The 17614-nt window shown below is 52.7% G+C and overlaps 1 protein-coding gene across 3 annotated transcripts; it reads right to left on the bottom strand.

The window, feature by feature from the left end:
- Nucleotides 1-74: 74 nt before the first annotated feature.
- Nucleotides 75-16436, bottom strand: LOC122370573 (splicing factor 3A subunit 1-like). Of its 3 annotated transcripts, none has more exons than XM_043346267.1 (13): nt 16318-16436; nt 14346-14520; nt 13356-13523; nt 12823-13045; nt 12228-12387; nt 4210-4491; nt 3469-3775; nt 2963-3148; nt 2508-2632; nt 1829-2300; nt 1318-1403; nt 670-954; nt 75-402 (listed from the first exon to the last, which is right to left on the bottom strand). In XM_043346267.1, exons 2-13 carry the CDS (start codon nt 14512-14514, stop codon nt 301-303), a joined length of 2565 nt encoding a protein of 854 aa, XP_043202202.1. In that variant the 5' UTR covers nt 14515-14520; nt 16318-16436; the 3' UTR covers nt 75-300. The 3 variants fall into 3 exon arrangements, with proteins under 3 accessions (XP_043202202.1, XP_043202203.1, XP_043202201.1); XM_043346268.1 differs by having other exon boundaries at nt 16376-16382; XM_043346266.1 differs by lacking the exon at nt 16318-16436 and adding an exon at nt 16156-16273.
- Between the last annotated feature and the right edge of the window lie 1178 nt (nt 16437-17614).

Below are 17614 nucleotides of genomic sequence, written 5' to 3'. Positions count from 1 at the left end.
TCACTAGGATCGTGACCCTCGTCTACAGAACACAACTCCGGCGCGTCGGTCCCACCTCTCAGACGCCGCACCGCCACTGTCAGATGGGTGTATTGGCTACCAGCCGGCGTCGTAGACGTACAGTGACACAAAATGGAGCGGAGCAGAGCACGGTCGGTGGATCCTCCGGTCGCGGAGCAGCACAGTGACCCGACACGTTGGGAGGTACTGAGGCCGAGGAGATGTTGTCCTCCCTCCCGTGTCTCCCTTCCCGCCGGCTGTCTAGCCGATTGATGGATCTCGGTAAAGGAGTGTGAAGCCTCACTTCTTCCGGCCTCCTCTCTCCTTCAGCTGAAGCTGAATTGTACTGCCGTTTGCGACGTTGTAATAGGCCAGTGTGTTTGAGTCCTTGAAGAAAATGCCCTGCAACACAGATCAAACAAGCATCGGTCAGGGGGGTTGAGGTCACAAGGTACGGGACCAATTGTCAAGGAGACCTGCAGAATGCATCGCTGAACGGTAATCAACCACATCGGTAAAATATCACTCAAAACATGACCTTGCAAAGCTCCATTTATAATTTGAATCACCGCCGAGCCATCAGCAGCCGTAATGTGACCTTCACTGACATCAAAACTCTTGTCCCACCCTGACCATCCTAGGTCAACTGCTGCTGTAATTCATACGCACCTCTCCGAGCAGCTTCTGTTTGCCGGGCGGCAGGCCGGTCTCGTCATGCAGTCTCGCCTTGACCACGGAGACCAGCTCGGTGAGCGGCATGGTGAGCGACAGCGCCTGGCCGCTCAGCCGCCACTCGGGCTTGTCGGTGACGGTCGGCACAGCCACGCAGAAGGTGACAGTGCCCTGCGGGTGGCGCGCCAGCCACATCTGCTCAGGCACCAGGCTGTCCTCGGTGCGCGCGCGCTTGTTGGGCGGCTCGTCGTCACCGCCGGCCACCATCGGCTCCGGCGCCATCTGTCGGGGGGGGGGGGGGGGGGCGTCAGAGCCGGCAGCAGGGGAAATACTCCAGTGGAACAACACGTGTCGGGAGAACGAGGCCGACCAAACAGGGTTATGGAAACAGGGTTCTGCCCTTTTATAAACGCACTGAGCAAGCTGGCGCTATATCAGTAATACATATGTAGATACAAAATACAACTATGGACCAGTCACTTCACTTTTATCACGTTACGTCGATAGATAAAACAGCGAGCGATGAATTCCTTCAGCATAATAAATAGCCAGTGAATGTAAGTTCGTGCAAAAATCAAACAGCATTGTCGGCGGCGAAGTCTAAACGTTGAGCTGTAGGGAACGATGTCAGCGAGGTTTTCTCACCTGCATGGGAGGCCGTGGCGGCCCGGGCTGCATCTGCGGGATGAAGCCGGCCGGCATCGGCTGCATGAACATTGGCCGCGCGGGCACTGAAACGCATGGTCATAAAGCATGGTTAGAGTCGGGACAGTGAGCAACGAGAATGTGCTCAGCTGAACCGCTCACGGTACACGAAAAGGGCAGCTAGCCAAAGGATAGCAGGTGAAAGGGGTCTGTGAAACGAAATGGGGTAGTGATACATGCATGATTGTCCAGTTGTGAAATAATAAAGTTGTACGTTTAGGGTTAAGTCGAGATCCACAAAGCAACTTTGGAACGATTCGATGCAAAGCAGAAAGACAAGGACAATCAATACATTATTTAAAAGTGTTTCAAATAATTCAAAGACTCGATCACGTCCATCACCTCAAGTCCAACAAGGCAAAATCTTTCGGAGTCACCAAAATTACCACCTCGGCACAAGAGTGAGTGAAGCGTCGCCCCACCCGCCGCTCCGCTGTGCCGCGGTACTCACAGACGACGGGCGGTCTGGGCGCCATCATGACCCCCTGCGGCGCCATCTGTGGAGCCATCAGTTGCGGCCGCAGCAGCAGCGGCTGGGGAGGCTGCGGCGGCTGTGCCGGCGTCAGGCGCGGCGCGGGCGGCGCCGGCGGGGGCGGCTTGGGCGCCTCGCGGGGAGGCGGTGGCGGGGGCGGCGCAGGAGCTGACGTGGGCGGCGGCGGCGGCGCCGGTGCCTTGGGTGTGGGCGGCAGCGGCGGCGGCGGCGGCGGCTGCCGATCGCGCTCCTCACGATCGTCCCGGTCGTCGCGATCGCGCCGGTCGCGTCGGTCGCCACGGCCGCCGCCCTTCTTGGGTCCGATGCGTTCCGTCTCCTCCATCAGACTCCTAGCCTTGTTCATGTGGCTGATCTGCTGGTCCAGTGTGATACTGGCGCGCGCCGCGCTGCGCGTCGACTCCACGCTCGACGAGTGGCCGTCCCAGATGCTCTGAAACAGGCCGGGCACAAACGTCAGGAGGCGATGACAGGTTCCATTGCTGGTTCCAAGCTAATTTCGTCCTTGGAATCAGACGCCACAAACCTAGTCAGTTTCTAACATACGATCAACTGCTTTCTAGCTATCGACTGAGGGACAGAACAGCCACCCAGACAACCAGTAGACAGCCTGCCCCTAGGCACGTCCACCGAGCCTCACCTTATCATCCGCCCTCTTCTCCTCTTCGCCGATCTTCTTTCCGATGATGGTCTCCTCGTCTCCGGCGCCGAAAATATCCGTTCGCCGCTCTGCCAGGTTCTGCAGGTGGGAGCCAATGTCGCCACCTGGTTGACACATGGGTAGAGTCAGAAAACTGAAGAAGACTCGTGGCATCGGCATTCATCTCGCCAATAAAGTCAGTCGAGACTGAATTACTTTTTCTATGGAACTAATGGAAAGACAGAAGCAAAAAGTAACTTACGATGACTGATCGATTACATAAATTCATATTAAAGGCAGTAAATAGCACTAATCACAGACTCAAAACTGTACTGCACATTTCGGCAAACCCGTCCCAAACAAATTATCCGTCAGTCATCACAACTATTCTGGTCCTCAGACCGTCCCAGCATGCCCACGCTATTCCTCTCCGCGTTCCAGCACATCTCACTGACCGGTGGCGAAGACGGTCTCCTGGTTGACCTTCTCGTTGAGCTGGCGGTCGCGCTGCTCCACCCAGCGCGGGTCCAGCAGGCCGATGCGCATGTGTTCGGCCACCTGGCTGGCCGGGATTCTCTCTCCCGTGATGGGCGAGATCAGGTACTCATCCGGAGCGGGGGCGCGAGACGGCTTGGCAGCAGCTGCAGGAAAACAGTTAGATAAGATCAACGGTGGGTATATCGATGGAGGGAAACACATCAACCCATCAGTTCATAAGCCTGGCGTGAGCAGAAGTTTAGTCAAAAGGAAACGTGACTTACTGCGAGATTGAGAGGGTTGCAGCAGATAGCTTCTGAAGACCAGTAAATAAACGGATTACATGGCGAGATCATATGGCGTCTGGTAATAATAATTATTGGTGTTCTACTTCCCTGTTCAATGCTCATAACGCAGCCGAATCTCTTTTATCACCAAAAGCCACTCCTTTCAAACCAAATACCGCGTCTCCTCTCGGGCTTACCTTTCGGGTCGTATTTCTTGATGACCACCTGGTCGGGTTTGGGAGGCATGGGCGGCGGCGGCGGCTGCATGCGCGATATGGAGGGCGGCGGCGGTGCCTGTCGGCGCGGCTCCTCGGCCTCCTCGTCCGAGTCCTCCTCCATGTCCTGCACCTGGGTGTTGTCGGCCACGCCGCGCTCCGGCTCGGCGCGCCCCTCCTGCTCCTCCTCCTCGTCCTCCGAGGACGACGAGGAGCTCTCCTCGGGCTCCGGCTCGGGCTCCGGCTCCTCGTCAGACATCTGCATCTCCTCGCCGTCATCGATCCGCTCCTGAGGACCGAGAAACAGGCAGCTCTGTGTCAGCGATAGCAGAAGAATACCGAACTACGACAGTACTCCGTGAGAAGCGCTACTACATGGGACTTTGTCCACGCAAAGTCGACGAACGTGGCCACCATTACCATATCTGCGGCCGCTCAGTTGCCGTTTGAAATAACGTAACTCTAGAGCTTTGTCGCCACCCCGTCACTGCACTTTCACGTCACAGCTATCCGTTACCATTCCTTGTCACCATCCCTACAACATTCCCAGTTGCCGCACTGCCATTTTGCGGCACTTCCCTCGCCACCATTCCCATCTCCACCTCTCTCACCAGTCACCGCCCCAGTTCATTCACCATTCCCCGCCCCTCTCACCATTCCCACTCCTCGCCCCTCTCACTACTCCCCGTCCCCACCCCTCTCACCCTTCTCCGCCCCACTGACCTGCATGAGCACGCGCTGTCCGACCTGGGCCGGTGTGGTGGGCGGCGGGAACTGGCCCTGCTCCCACGGCTGATAGTCCACCGTCTCCACCACCACAAAGTCGTGCCAGTCGATCTGCGCGTACGAGATGCGCTCGCGCTCGACGGCCTCCTCCTCTCGTCGTTTGCGCGCCTCCTGCACCCGGTCCCACTCGACTCGGTAGCGCACCTGGTCCAGCACCTTGGCCGGTGAGTCGGCCTCGGCGTCCAGCTTGGCCATCAGGTCCTTGGGCGGGATCAGCACCTGAGGGACACGGCGGCGGTCAGATGGACGATCAGGTGGGGTCTCTTCAATCGCAAGCCAAGATTTGTGAAACAAAAATATTATCCGCATGCCATTCCTCCGATGCATCGCGAAATAGATATAACAATAGTATATGTATGTATAGTATATGTATAGTAAATGTATAGTATATGTATATATAGTATATGGAGTATTATGTAGCTCTTCAAAATAAGCTCAACAAATAAAACAGCAAGCAGCACTTCAAAACAAGAACAAAGGTAGTATGATCGAGCTAAAAATGTCGTTTGACTAGTGTTTACTAAGCAGTACATGATTGCGCAGATCGATGTGCAGCGACTCGCTGAGTAATCTCCTGGAGGATTTCCAATTGTTTCTCGTCGTAAAGCCCCCATCCCGGAAGCACATAAAACACTGGTAATGGGATCCATGCAATCGACTACTATATATAGAATGCGGTTCTATGATAATCACTGACCAAGCCAGCCTCATGGCGACAAGTGTATTGGAGGAGCGACATCAAAGACAGAGTGCCAATCGTTGAAAGAGAGAGAGAGAGAGAGAGAGAGAGAGAGAGAGAGTAAGAGAGAGAGAGATAGAGAGAGAGAGAGAGAGAGAGAGTAAGAGAGAGAGAGAGAGAGAGTAAGAGAGAGAGAGAGTAAGAGAGAGAGAGAGAGAGTAGGAGAGAGAGAGAGAGAGAGAGTAAGAGAGAGAGAGAGAGTAAGAGAGAGAGAGAGTAAGAGAGAGAGAGAGAGAGAGAAAGAGAGAGTAAGAGAGAGAGAGTAAGAGAGAGAGAGAGTAAGAGAGAGAGAGTAAGAGAGAGAGAGAGTAAGAGAGAGAGAGAGTAAGAGAGAGAGTAAGAGAGAGAGAGAGAGTAAGAGAGAGAGAGAGAGTAAGAGAGAGAGAGAGAGAGTAAGAGAGAGAGAGAGAGTAAGAGAGAGAGAGTAAGAGAGAGAGAGAGTAAGAGAGAGACAGAGTGAGTAAGAGAGAGAGAGAGTAAGAGAGAGACAGAGTGAGTAAGAGAGAGAGAGTAAGAGAGAGAGAGAGAGAGAGAGTAAGAGAGAGAGAGAGAGAGAGAGTAAGAGAGAGAGAGAGTAAGAGAGAGAGAGAGTAAGAGAGAGAGAGTAAGAGAGAGAGAGTAAGAGAGAGAGAGGGTAAGCGAGAGAGAGAGAGAGAGAGAGAGAGAGAGAGAGAGAGAGAGAGAGAGAGAGAGAGAGAGAGAGAGAGAGAGAGAGAGAGAGAGAGAGAGAGAGAGAGAGAGAGAGAGAGAGAGAGAGAGAGGAGGGGTCAGGGGAGGTATTGTTGGATGGCCCAGAGCCTGCTCGACGCGGGTGGCACGGATAGCTGACAGTCTTGGATGTAGCAGCTGTTGGGATTATTCCAAGTCATTGATCAAAAATGCCCCAGAGAAGATAATCCGTATATGCAGCCTTGACACAAAACATTGCGCAATCGGTGAGTCTACAGACTGACGTTTCCCCCGCCATACAATGCACGATCTCGTCACGAGGCAGAGCGTTTAAAATGAATTTGCTGACAGTCAAGTGCTGCTATCAACCGAATCGAATCGTTTTAGCTCCCGAGCATGAAAAATATCCTTGAAATAACGGCACGATACTGGAACCTAATAAGTTAAAGAGGATTTACTGGGGTAATTCACAGGTTTCAGCATTTTTCGGAAGATGACGGAGATGGTCTATCCAATTAAAGTCACCTTCCCTCTCATTACAATCGTCCGATAATACAAACCGCGTGTCATTGCGGTTACCAACAGCAGCCCGTTCTTCTGCGAATTAGCAGCATAAGCCACCTACTGCCGAGGTAACTAACCGACCGTGTCGCGCGCCCCTTTCCCTTCCCCATCCCCGGGACGAACAAACCGACATGTTACTCCTCTGGGATTGCGAGACGTGCGAATAATGAGTTGGAGATGTAATCTGATCTTGACAATGGCTACATCGGCAAAAACCGTGAGCGAATCGACGACGCAGCGGGGGAGCAATGGTGATCAAGCCTCGAGTCGCATTTTAAGTACGGCTCTCGCGAGATTAAGCGGTAGGTTTTGCACTTTTACATTTCCGGTTATCTCTCAGAAACTAATCGATCTACGATGAAGCCATTTTACATGATCATGGCCGGCTTGTGAACCAACAAGTCGATCGCATCTTCAACATTTAAAAGCTTAAAACGACGAAGATATAGTCTGAAGTGCACTAAATTTTCTAGGTGCAAAACCTACCGCTAAAACCCGCGAGACCTGTACCTAGTTCTAGGACGCGGATCACTCTCAGTGTATGCGAGTAAGATAACAAAGCAGATAGTCAGAAAGTTAGCAGTTGCGAAACTATAACCTGCCTCTCTTTGGGATATTTTGAAAGCAGTGATGGAAAATAAAATCATTCGTAAGCTAGTGATGAAAATATCAGTTATGCGCAGTCGGTTTCCCTGTACTTATTAGATCAAAGCCAGATGGCTGGTATTGAGGAATAAATAACAAGGGAGAAAAGATAACATAAATGTGATTAAAAACTTAAAACTCATGCTAAAAATATTATTAGTCTAATTCTTTTGGCCATTTTGTAAATATACTTTAGCATGAGGCTTAAGTTTTAAATCACATTTATATTTTCAATCATGAGCCTCAAAGCAGCGCTATCTTTCATCATTCAACATAAGAGTAACGATAAGATAAGAAAAGAGGAGCAATTTGGATACAAATAATCACACAGAATCGAATTCGATTTTTTTTCTATTTTCGAGGCCCATTAGCAGCACCAATTCCAAACAACCTAAAAATAGCGGAAAATAGAAATAGTATAGAAATATATAATTGTATATTGTTCATTTTGACAAATGTTTACTTTAATGAAAAACAATATCAAATTCTTATCTGTATTCAATGTAAACGCGTTTCGATTATTTCTTTATCAATACATTGATACAATACAGATAATGAAAACATTGAATCGTGTGTTTTCATTATCTGTATTGTATCAATGTATTGATAAAGAAATAATCGAAACGCGTTTACATTGAATACAGATAAGAATTTGATATTGTTTTTCATTAAAGTAAACAAGTATAGAAATATCGTACTTAAAGAAGCACAGCATCTCCAACATGAAAAGCGGCTCCAACTCGAAAGAGATAAACATTCTACAAGCAGCTACTCCGATAAGCTGGCCATTAATTTACCAACAAGTATTAAACGTCCATGATTTTCGCGTTCCAGTTTGCATTATGCATGAACGGACCGTGGAGTGCAGCAGCATCCCAAGGACGGGGACTGGGAACGAGCCCGCGGCGCGCGGCTTAATCCCAGCACTCGACCAGTCGGTCAGCTACCGTTCGTCCCCGCCTAATCCTGTCTGTGTGTCTCGGCGGTCAGCGCGGCGGGCCATCGCTCAGTCGGAGTCACACTGCCGGACAGGCAGCACGTCCAGCGTTCAGTGCTATCGGTCCTGGGATAGCTACACCGTTCAGTGCCGGCGATATAGGGACACTGGAGCACACAAGTCAAAGCCGCAGTCCTGTGGCTCCTCTGGTTCCCAGAGCTCAGTGTTGTGAGACGACTACAGATCAGGCAATTGCAGGAGCCGCCTGACTGTGACAGAAAACATCCAGCATGACCGCCGATGTGCCTCGTATGCTCTGCATGGTCTTGTTCTTCAGTACCGCGTTCGCACCGACAGCGGCGCTGGGCCGGCGCCCTTCGCGCGTCTGCGCCCGCTCCCAATACGCCTGCTACTCGGGCGGTCAGTGCGTGGCCAAGGCGGCCGTTTGTGACACGGTGACCGACTGTGCGGACGGTTCAGACGAGATCGGCTGCAGGACGGACGCCAGGGCCGAGCTGGGAATGGGTCAGCTGATCGGACTCCTGGGAGGTGCTGGTACTGAGCGCCGCCGGCCGGCCGGTCCGCCTTGCGAGCCTGGTACTCTTTGTACGGAGGAGACAGAAGAGAAAAAGAACACAGCATCTGCAGTGACTTTCCGAAAGAAATTCAGCACCAAATCCTCTTGCACAGGCCAGCAGTTCGCCTGTGTCGCCGGCGGCTGTATCGACATCGACTACCGCTGTGACGGTGACGCCGACTGTCGTGACGCCAGCGACGAGGTCGGCTGTGAGCGCGTCACCTGCGCCGAGGGTCTGTTCAAGTGCACAGACAGCGGCGTCTGCCTGCAGCCCTGGCGGCAGTGTGACGGCACGGCCGACTGTGGCGACGCGAGCGACGAGGCTGGCTGCGAGCGTCGCTGTGCCGCCGGTCAGTTCCACTGCGGCGCCGGCGTCTGTCTGCCGTCCAGCCGCGTCTGTGACGGCGCCGATGACTGCTCCGACGGGAGCGACGAGCGCGGCTGTCCGCTCTGCGGCGTCGGTCAGCTGCGCTGCGACAACGGCGCCTGCGTGCCGACCGACTGGGTCTGCGACGGTAGCGACGACTGCGCTGACGGCACCGACGAGTCAGAAGCCGCCTGCGCTGCTGTGAATGCCACTTGCGCGCCCGGCGAGTGGCGCTGTGGCCGCTCACAGCGCCGCTGCGTGCCGCGGTACTACCTCTGCGACGGCCACCGCGACTGTTACGACGGCGCAGACGAGACGCCGGCGGCGTGCGCGGCTGCGGCGACCGCCCGCCTGCCACCGTTCGACTGTCTGAACGGCACGCAGCCGTCGCGAGTGGACGCTCGATGGGTGTGTGACGGTACGGCGCACTGCCAGGACGGCAGCGACGAGGCACCCGCAGCTTGTCGGGCTGCCCAGGCGCCGTGTTCCGCCAACCAACTGCGTTGCGTCGGCGCCGAAGGCCGCTGCGTATCCGCCGCCGCCATCTGTGACGGCTTTGACGACTGCTCGGACGCCGCCGACGAGACGGTCGCCGCCTGCGAGCGGTTTAACGTCAGCTGCGCGGCCGGTCAGTTCCGCTGCCGCAGCGGCCAGCGCGCCTGCGTCTGGCGACAGTGGGTCTGTGACGGTGACGACGACTGCTCCGACGGCAGCGACGAAACAGCCGCGGCCTGTCGCGCCGTCGGCGTCGAACCCTACTCGAACAAATTCCGCTGCAATCCAGACAGCCGGCATGAGGACGCCATCTACATCTCCAAACGGCAGATCTGCGACCGTCGTAACGACTGTCCCAACGGCAGTGACGAATCGGCCGAGGCATGCGACCGGCCGTGCGGCGCACGACAACTGCGCTGCGACTCTGGTCACCCGCGCTGCGTGGACCGCCTGAAAGCGTGCGATGGCCACAACGACTGTGCTGACGGCAGTGACGAAACATTCGCCGTCTGCTCGATCACCGGCCACCAATGTTTCGCCGGCCAGTTCCGCTGCCGGGGTGCGCCGAAACACTGCCTGCACCGCAGTCAGGTATGTGACGGGGACCGCGACTGCCCTGACGGCAGTGACGAAACTCCGGAGGCCTGCCGCGCCATCAATATCACCTGCGCCGACGACCAGTTCCGGTGCGCACGCTCCTACACACGCTGCGTGTCGCGCTTCCTCATCTGCGACGGTCAGGACGACTGCAAGGACGGCTCGGACGAGACCGAGGCGCTGTGCGGCGCGCGGCCCGCCTGTGCCGCCCACCAGGCCGCCTGCAGTGCCGGACAGCCGGCCTGTGTGTCGCGCACAGCTCTCTGTGACGGCCGTCCCGACTGCGCCGACGGCTCGGACGAACAGGGCTGTCCCGGCGGCCGGAACCAGACCGCCTGTCTGCCGCACCAGTTCCGCTGCGCCGACTCCAGCCGCTGTCTGTCCCCGCTCTGGGTGTGCGACGGCGACGCCGACTGCGGCGACGCCAGCGACGAGGCGCCGTCCGCCTGCGGCCAGAGCGCCGTCACCTGCTACGCCGACCAGTTCCGGTGCGTGTCGCCGCCGGCGGCCTGCGTGTCGTCGCTGCTCGTCTGTGACGGTGAAAACGACTGCGCTGACGGCAGCGACGAGGCGCCGGCCGCCTGCGCCGTCCTCGCCGTCCGCTGCGCTGCCGACGAGTTCCGCTGCGGCTCGGCGCGGCCGCGCTGCGTGCCGCTCGGCGCAGTCTGCGACGGCTTCAACGACTGCTCGGACGCCTCAGACGAAACGGAGCTGGCCTGCAACAAGGCGCCCATCGGCGGCGGTCTGGCCTGAGTGTGTGTCTGGGGCGAGCGTATTGTCCTGGCTTGTTTTTTGCTCCCGATTCCATAGTCTACTTACCATTGAATGTCATTTCCAACTTAGATCTATCTAGTTGTGTGCTATCTGGAATGAGCACGCATGACAGCATGTCTAAAAACGTCTGTTAGCAGTAGCGATATCGCCATTTCACCACCTCTTCCGTTGACAATGACGCAGTTTCGGCGATGTCTGATATTAACCAGTTACCAAGAGTAGATTACCTTTCAGAATAAAGGGCCGCCTCAATTGCTACACAGCCAATACCGCAGAGCCAGAGGTGTGAGCTGTGAGTAGCTTCGGGAAACGTGAGAACGCAGCAAGGTCTTGACAAATAAATGAGCGAAGGAAAACGTGTATGATTGAAAGCAAACATAGAATTTAGGGCCAGAAATATAGAATGTGCGAAGGAGAGCTCCCGAAATACTATGCTGAATATCATAAGCAATCCGGGAAAGCAGTCCATCAGTCATCACTACAAGAGTTTCCATTAATAAATCAAAATCATTACATGAAACATAAAAGCAATAATCTCCTAGCAAAGCTACACAGTCATCTCCTGGCTATCATGCTTAACACCAGCACGCGGCTTTGAAACATCCACCTTCAATCAATGAATAAGCTCCAACCTCTTTGCTGGATGTCCTTCAACGCACGACATGACACCGCCAAGCGTTCATCGGAAGCACCCGATGAGTAACGACCCAACACCAGCAATAAAGTTGCCAGCCGCATTGTTCGCTGCGGGGGTCGTAAGCTGTCCGCAAAGCTATCAGTCGTAAATCCATCGGTCCATCAGCCAGCAGCCGATTCGGAGAGGACGCGAGCTCCGAGTGGTGATTATCATATAAGGTAGCGCTGAATTCAATCCACCGAAAATATGGCAACTCAATGCTACTTGAGAGGAAGATCACTTACGTATGATGTTATAGAAACCATAAGATAAGAAGATGACAGGCTGATTAATTGATCCTGACGATAATTTGACACCCATAGGCTGAAGTCACTAAAAAGCGGCTAATGACGATGACAACCGTTGCCATCTTTTCGAGGATTTAAAATTTACTGCTGGATAAGTGGGCGGTCGTGATCCAGGGCTTCCCCGAGTCGAACATGCAGTAAAAATAGTTGTATGCTACGTAGGACAGAAAACGGAGGATGGAGCAAAGGCTTAAGATTTACAATGATTATTAATCGCTACCCAAGGCAAGGCCGGCTAATCTACGTCCTGCCATGCGGTAAAACCGCGGTATTAAGTGAAAAGCCCTCCTTCAATGTAGCAATGAGTCACCTATATAATTATCCTTTTATTCCAGACGGATCCTGAAAGCCTGCCGCCGCCGGCCTCTGACCAACCTTTCTGTACTGTTCCAGCAATAAAAGTGAAGTACTGTGATAACGAGTGACCCACACTCTTGTGTACTGCTCCCGCACCTTGGTGAAGCACTGGTTACAGCCGCGCCGGACCCACCTTTGTGTACTGTTCCAGCAGCTTGGTGAAGTACTGGTTACAGCGCCGGACCCAGTACCCACCTTTGTGTACTGTTCCAGCAGCTTGGTGAAGTACTGGATACAGCGCCGGACCCACCTTTGTGTACTGTTCCAGCAGCTTGGTGAAGTACTGGAACAGGCTGTGCTGCGGCCGCAGGAAGTCGAACTGGTAGTTACGCTGCTCCCGGTTCATCAGGTTGGTGAGAAACTGGCGACCGTTCCGCGCAACGAACTGGGCAGTCAGCTTCACAATGTCGCTGCAAAACAAATGCCAATTAGTATACATCGAGAGTGATACCTTCATTGTAAACAGGACTAAGGTTGGACGAGAAGGCCGTGCAGGTGCCCACTGCACACTCTACATGCCGCACTCCGGCCTAATGATGCGTCAGCTGGGTCGGTCAGCTATTACTAGCCACTATATCCCACTCACAGGCCACAGTCTTACAGGGCTAAGGTGATGGAAGACCAGAAGAAGACCAAGACCAGAAGAAAATGGTATAAGGTTCGTTTGGGTCAGCTCAATATGTAATGTATACCTCGCTTGCAGATCCACTGAGCAGAAAGATGACAGGTCAGGTCAGGTCAGCTCCGTTCGGGTCACGCCGCACTCACAGGTCGACTGATAAGATGGGCAGCGGGTCGGGTCGGGTAGGGTCGACTCAGGTCAGGTCAAATCACGCCCCACTCACAGGTCGACTGATGAGATGGACGGCGGGTCGGCGGTGAACTCGTAGGCCGGCGGCGGCTCAGTGACCACCAGCTGTTTCTCGGCGGCCGGCCGGAACATCTCCTGACCGGCCCGCACCTGGGTGCCGGCGGCCGCCGCGCCGCTGGAGGCCGCCCCGCCTCCGGGAGCCGTCTGCGGCGTCAGCTGCAGCGGAACCAGCGGCTTCAGCGAGCCTGACACCGGCTCTGGAGGGACACGGAGACGTTACCGGGGATGGTGGAGGGACAGGCGGGGTACCAGAGCTGTCCTCAGGGGGCACAATGTGAAAGGTATAAATGACAAGTTGATCAACAGCCAGCAGAAGCAGAAACAGAGAAAAAAATTGTTGCATCATCATTTCTTGAACCGGACATACCGGAAGATATTGTCGACAACAGCATCAGCTACAATGTACCGTATGCCTGCTAGTTTAGCTAAGCCACCAGTCATCTTCAAACGTAACACGCCACAGAACAAAAGGACCATTAAAACACCCCATCACCGCCCCTCACTGACCTGCCTTGCCCTCCCGAATCTCCTCGACACGGTGCTGATAGTAGGCATGGTACGGGTCGCCGCCGTTCAGAAAGTTGAACTTGGGATTGTTCAGTTCGTTCTGACGAATTCGCGATTCGAATTCCGGGCCGTTTCGGGCCACAAAACTGGCCGTCTTGTCGACGATGTCTATTTGTCTTGGCTAAGGAAAGTATCGCCATACTGGTATTGCTTGCACCGCAGCACCCCATGACAAGACACACATAATGACGGTGTTATATTCTCCAGACTAGCCAAACGAACAAAAAGTGTGCAAAATATATAGGTAAATATGATCAGATATACAATATGTAAATGAAGGTACCTACTTAAACCTTTCATAATCTGATATCTAACACATTGAAGTCTTGCAACTGCAGCAATGTAGTCTTTTCAGGAACTATAAATTATTGTTTCATATAGATAGCTGAAATGCACATGAATCTAGTTGTGTGTGCCAATAAGACTTTATGATGACTTACTGCTGTCAAAAACAGTGGACTTAGGTGATACGTACCTTTGAGCCATTCCATTTTCAGGAGGAAGATGGTTACCTTGGAATACAGAATGGTAATATTTAGCTAAATTCATATTTCACCATGTTGCCCTATTTCATAAAACTTTCATAACATGAATATTACAAGCAGGATGTGCCAAAAGGCAAAAGCAATTAACCAATTATAGAACATGTTCAACACAAAATTTAGACTTACAAACGTTTAGCTTGACCTACCAAAATGTACCTACCTATGGTTCATACATAGGTATCCCAAGAAACAAAACAACAATAAAATTGTAAAGTTAATTGAGCGAATTGAATATTCACACTAAATTATTTTTCACATAGGTACCAGCAAGAATAAGTTCAATGGTCTCATGCTCAAGCTCGATGCTTCCGCCTCATAACCAGCCACTTTCCACCAGTACCTGCGCCTCAGCTCGAGGCGGCAGTCCACCGTCGAAAAAGGATACTTCTAACTTCTGGCGGCGGCAGGATGATGCCGACCACATGTTTGGGCTTGTGCACCTCCTGTGTGGAGGTGTCGGGCGCGTCGGTATCGGCCGCCGAGCCGTCCATCAGCGCCGGCAGCTCCTTGACCACCCGCTCGCCCGACTCCGGGTCCGCCACGGCCGGCGGCATGGCTGGCTGAGGGAGGGGCGCAGAATCACTGTCAGACAGACTGTCGAGTATCGACTGTGGCGGCTGGCTGAACTGGGGCTTCAAAACAACAGCAGTTGTCATGGTAGCAGATAGGCAGTGGTTACCAGAGTACATCTTACTCAGTGAAAGGTCGATGTTTATCAGACAGTTAACATGAATGAATTACACTGAATTGGCGATGTATCTGACTTTGCAAGGGATTAGCAGCTCTCTCAACACTGCATGTCAGACTAATGCAAGGACACAACACAGCTTTGCTGAATGTAAATGTTGACTTAGAAAGTTGGATAGGTAGACTCATAGAGTGTAGTATCACTTGCTGCTTCTGGATGAGAAGTGGGTACACGGAACTGTGTAGTGTAGTGCATGTATTAAGCTACACAATATTTACCTTGGAAATTATTGAAAACAGGTAATAGGTTGCCGGTCCTAGCTGGGGCCTTTGCTTGTAATGGAACAAGGGGCTGAAGGCAAGGCACAGTGGCAAGTGGTGACCTGGAGCTCAAGCCTTGGCTTCATCCATGAATGGCCATCCTGTATATCATTGGATGACTGACTAGAGTCCAACTGACTTTGAATTGGGCGTATGGGTGCCAGCAGTCAGTGCAGTTTGTCATGTTCCCAGATGGATGTGGTTAACCCACATCACACTTGGCTATTTAGCTAAATGTGCCCTGCAGCTGAGGGAGGGGCCAGGGGGGGGGGCACAGATTCTGCCCCCTAAGTTCCAAACAGATGGTCATTGAAAGACAAGAAAAATGACAATCGAAAGCAGTGCTCTTATCCAGACAGATCTTTCGAGCACAAAATTTCTTGCCCAGGCAGGTCATAACTCACAAGTTGGGTCAAGGTCAGGTCAATAGTTCTACATTCTACACCAACAACCAAGTTTCTAGATTACTTGCTAATATGGCTTGGGAGCCCAGCTGGCAAATAATGGAATGAGATCGATCACCCAAAATGCATCCTTAGGCTATCAAGACAAGATCATGATGCATTCCGTAAAATGATGGCCGTTCCGGAGAGTTGGCCGCTGGGCATGCAGCCGTAACCCTAACTGATTTACCAAAAAAATTAACAATACAATTTTTAAAACGTATAGCTCACAGAATCTAATAATTTAAACCTTCAAGAATTTGAATTAATATAATTAAAAAGTGCTGCAATTTCAGTTATGGTCTCAAAATATGTGCCCTCTATTTACCTGCCCCGAAACATCCACATGTCAAACCAAATTCTGAATTGTCCACCCATAACAACATGTCATGAAAAGGTTGAGGTCAGGTCAAGGTCAGCTCCTGCAAGGTCAAAATTAAAAATTGGTTTATGAGACCAAAAAGGCATCTAATTTACTGAACAAGGTCGAGAGGCTAGAACGTAAAAAATAATGATTCCACAAATCTGTAATCCTTTTTTTAGTGGCCCTAACTTACGTTACCGGCCTCGCGAGGAGGGCGGCGACCAAACTACGCTGTGCAAAAGAAACCGGCCATCCTAACTAAGACTGGTGGCCACTTTTACAGCAAGAAAACATGGGAAAACCCATGTCCATGTACTATGCCACGAATATGGGGAAAACCCATGAATTTACGTAAAGACACATAAATGAGTGAAACTTACCATTAAATTAATGTTTGTGAAGGGAAGAAAGGAGGAAGTTTGTGAATGGTAAGGTTACGATGAGAGTTGGATGACAGGAATCAGAATGGTTTGAAGAGTGGGAGATAGGTCGCTGGGAGGTTCCGTATATACTTATGTACACACATAACATGTATAGCTTACCGATTTTCTCGTGCTATCAATATATATATGCTATCAAAAACAATAAATAGTTCCAAACCACTCCCATCCAATCTTCACACCGGCTGCGCACAGCACACACGCACACGCACAGAATATGGAAACGTTCATTGACGCGAGATGCAGATCTGGCGCATCTGTGACATTCCTTGTAAAGAAATCGACTACCAAATTGAATTTTCTCGGAAACGTGTTGGATGATTTATAAACGTAAGCTGCTAGGTAGAAGTTATCTGTTTCGCTGTCACGTGCCTCTCTACAAAACTTTTGCACTAAAATCTGCAGAAAATTTGACCATATCCTACTTATAAGTTGCACAAAGTAATGGCCTTGAGTAGTGGTTAAAACAAACCTTGGTTAAAACTACCACACCCGCAGAGCCCGTCAGCCGTGACCCGTGAAGTCGGCTCAATCTAACTCAATTTGCACATTACTGGCTTTGACAACCTCTCTTTCATTTTTTGTAACTTTCCTTGTCATTCAGGATATTGAGCAGGTAGCTAAATGCCACTCTCAGTGGTCCAATGTTGCCAATAATACTTGGGGTAGCAATTGTCGGCGTGGTGACCCAAGTAGTTCATCTTCTTCGACGAAGAAGACTGGCAGGCGTTCTGAGAGGACGCGAAGCTGCAAGAACACTACTATGCGACTCCCAGGCCTGTTGACATTTTTAGCCGTTTGCACTGTTCAATGCGAGCCAGCTACCGAAGAACCTGCTAGCGGTAGCAGTAGCGACCGTCACTGGAATAAGACCCACACCGCCCCAGCCATTCACGCCCAATTCGCCCTCATCTCGCTGCTGGAAGTGAGCGAGTCGCGCAGCGAGATCGTCTTCTCCTGTTTCCTAAAGGCATCCTGGATTGCCGACCAGGCGCACAGCGGCCAGGAGGACCCGTTTAAGCCACGTCTCATTCCGGCCGGCGCGCGGCGCGTGGACAACGCCGGCTTCCTGACGCCGGTGGTGTCGGTTCACCGGATCGGCGAGCGGTTCCACCAGGTGGCGATGGTGACGGTGACACAGCCGTGCGGCTTCGACTACGGCCTGTTTCCGTTCGACACGCAGACGTGTCTCATCCGGATCTCCCCGGCGCGCGCAGACGCCACGCTGGCGCGCTCCGAGAACGCCTCTGACGTGCAGGTGGAGCCCGGCTACAACTCGTTCCAGCACGAGTTCACAGCGCGCGTGCAGAGGGCCGAGGATTGGTCGCCGGTGGGCGCGGCCGCCGGCGCCGGCCAGCCGCACGAGGCGCTGGCCGTGCGTGTGCGGCTGCGTCGCCGG

This window comes from Amphibalanus amphitrite, unplaced genomic scaffold (genome assembly GCF_019059575.1).
Source record: "Amphibalanus amphitrite isolate SeventyFive unplaced genomic scaffold, NRLGWU_Aamphi_draft 001146F_arrow, whole genome shotgun sequence".
Classification (NCBI taxonomy): domain Eukaryota; kingdom Metazoa; phylum Arthropoda; class Thecostraca; order Balanomorpha; family Balanidae; genus Amphibalanus; species Amphibalanus amphitrite.
The sequence above is the reverse complement of the archived record's forward strand: the minus strand, read 5'-3'. Positions and strand labels throughout refer to the sequence as shown.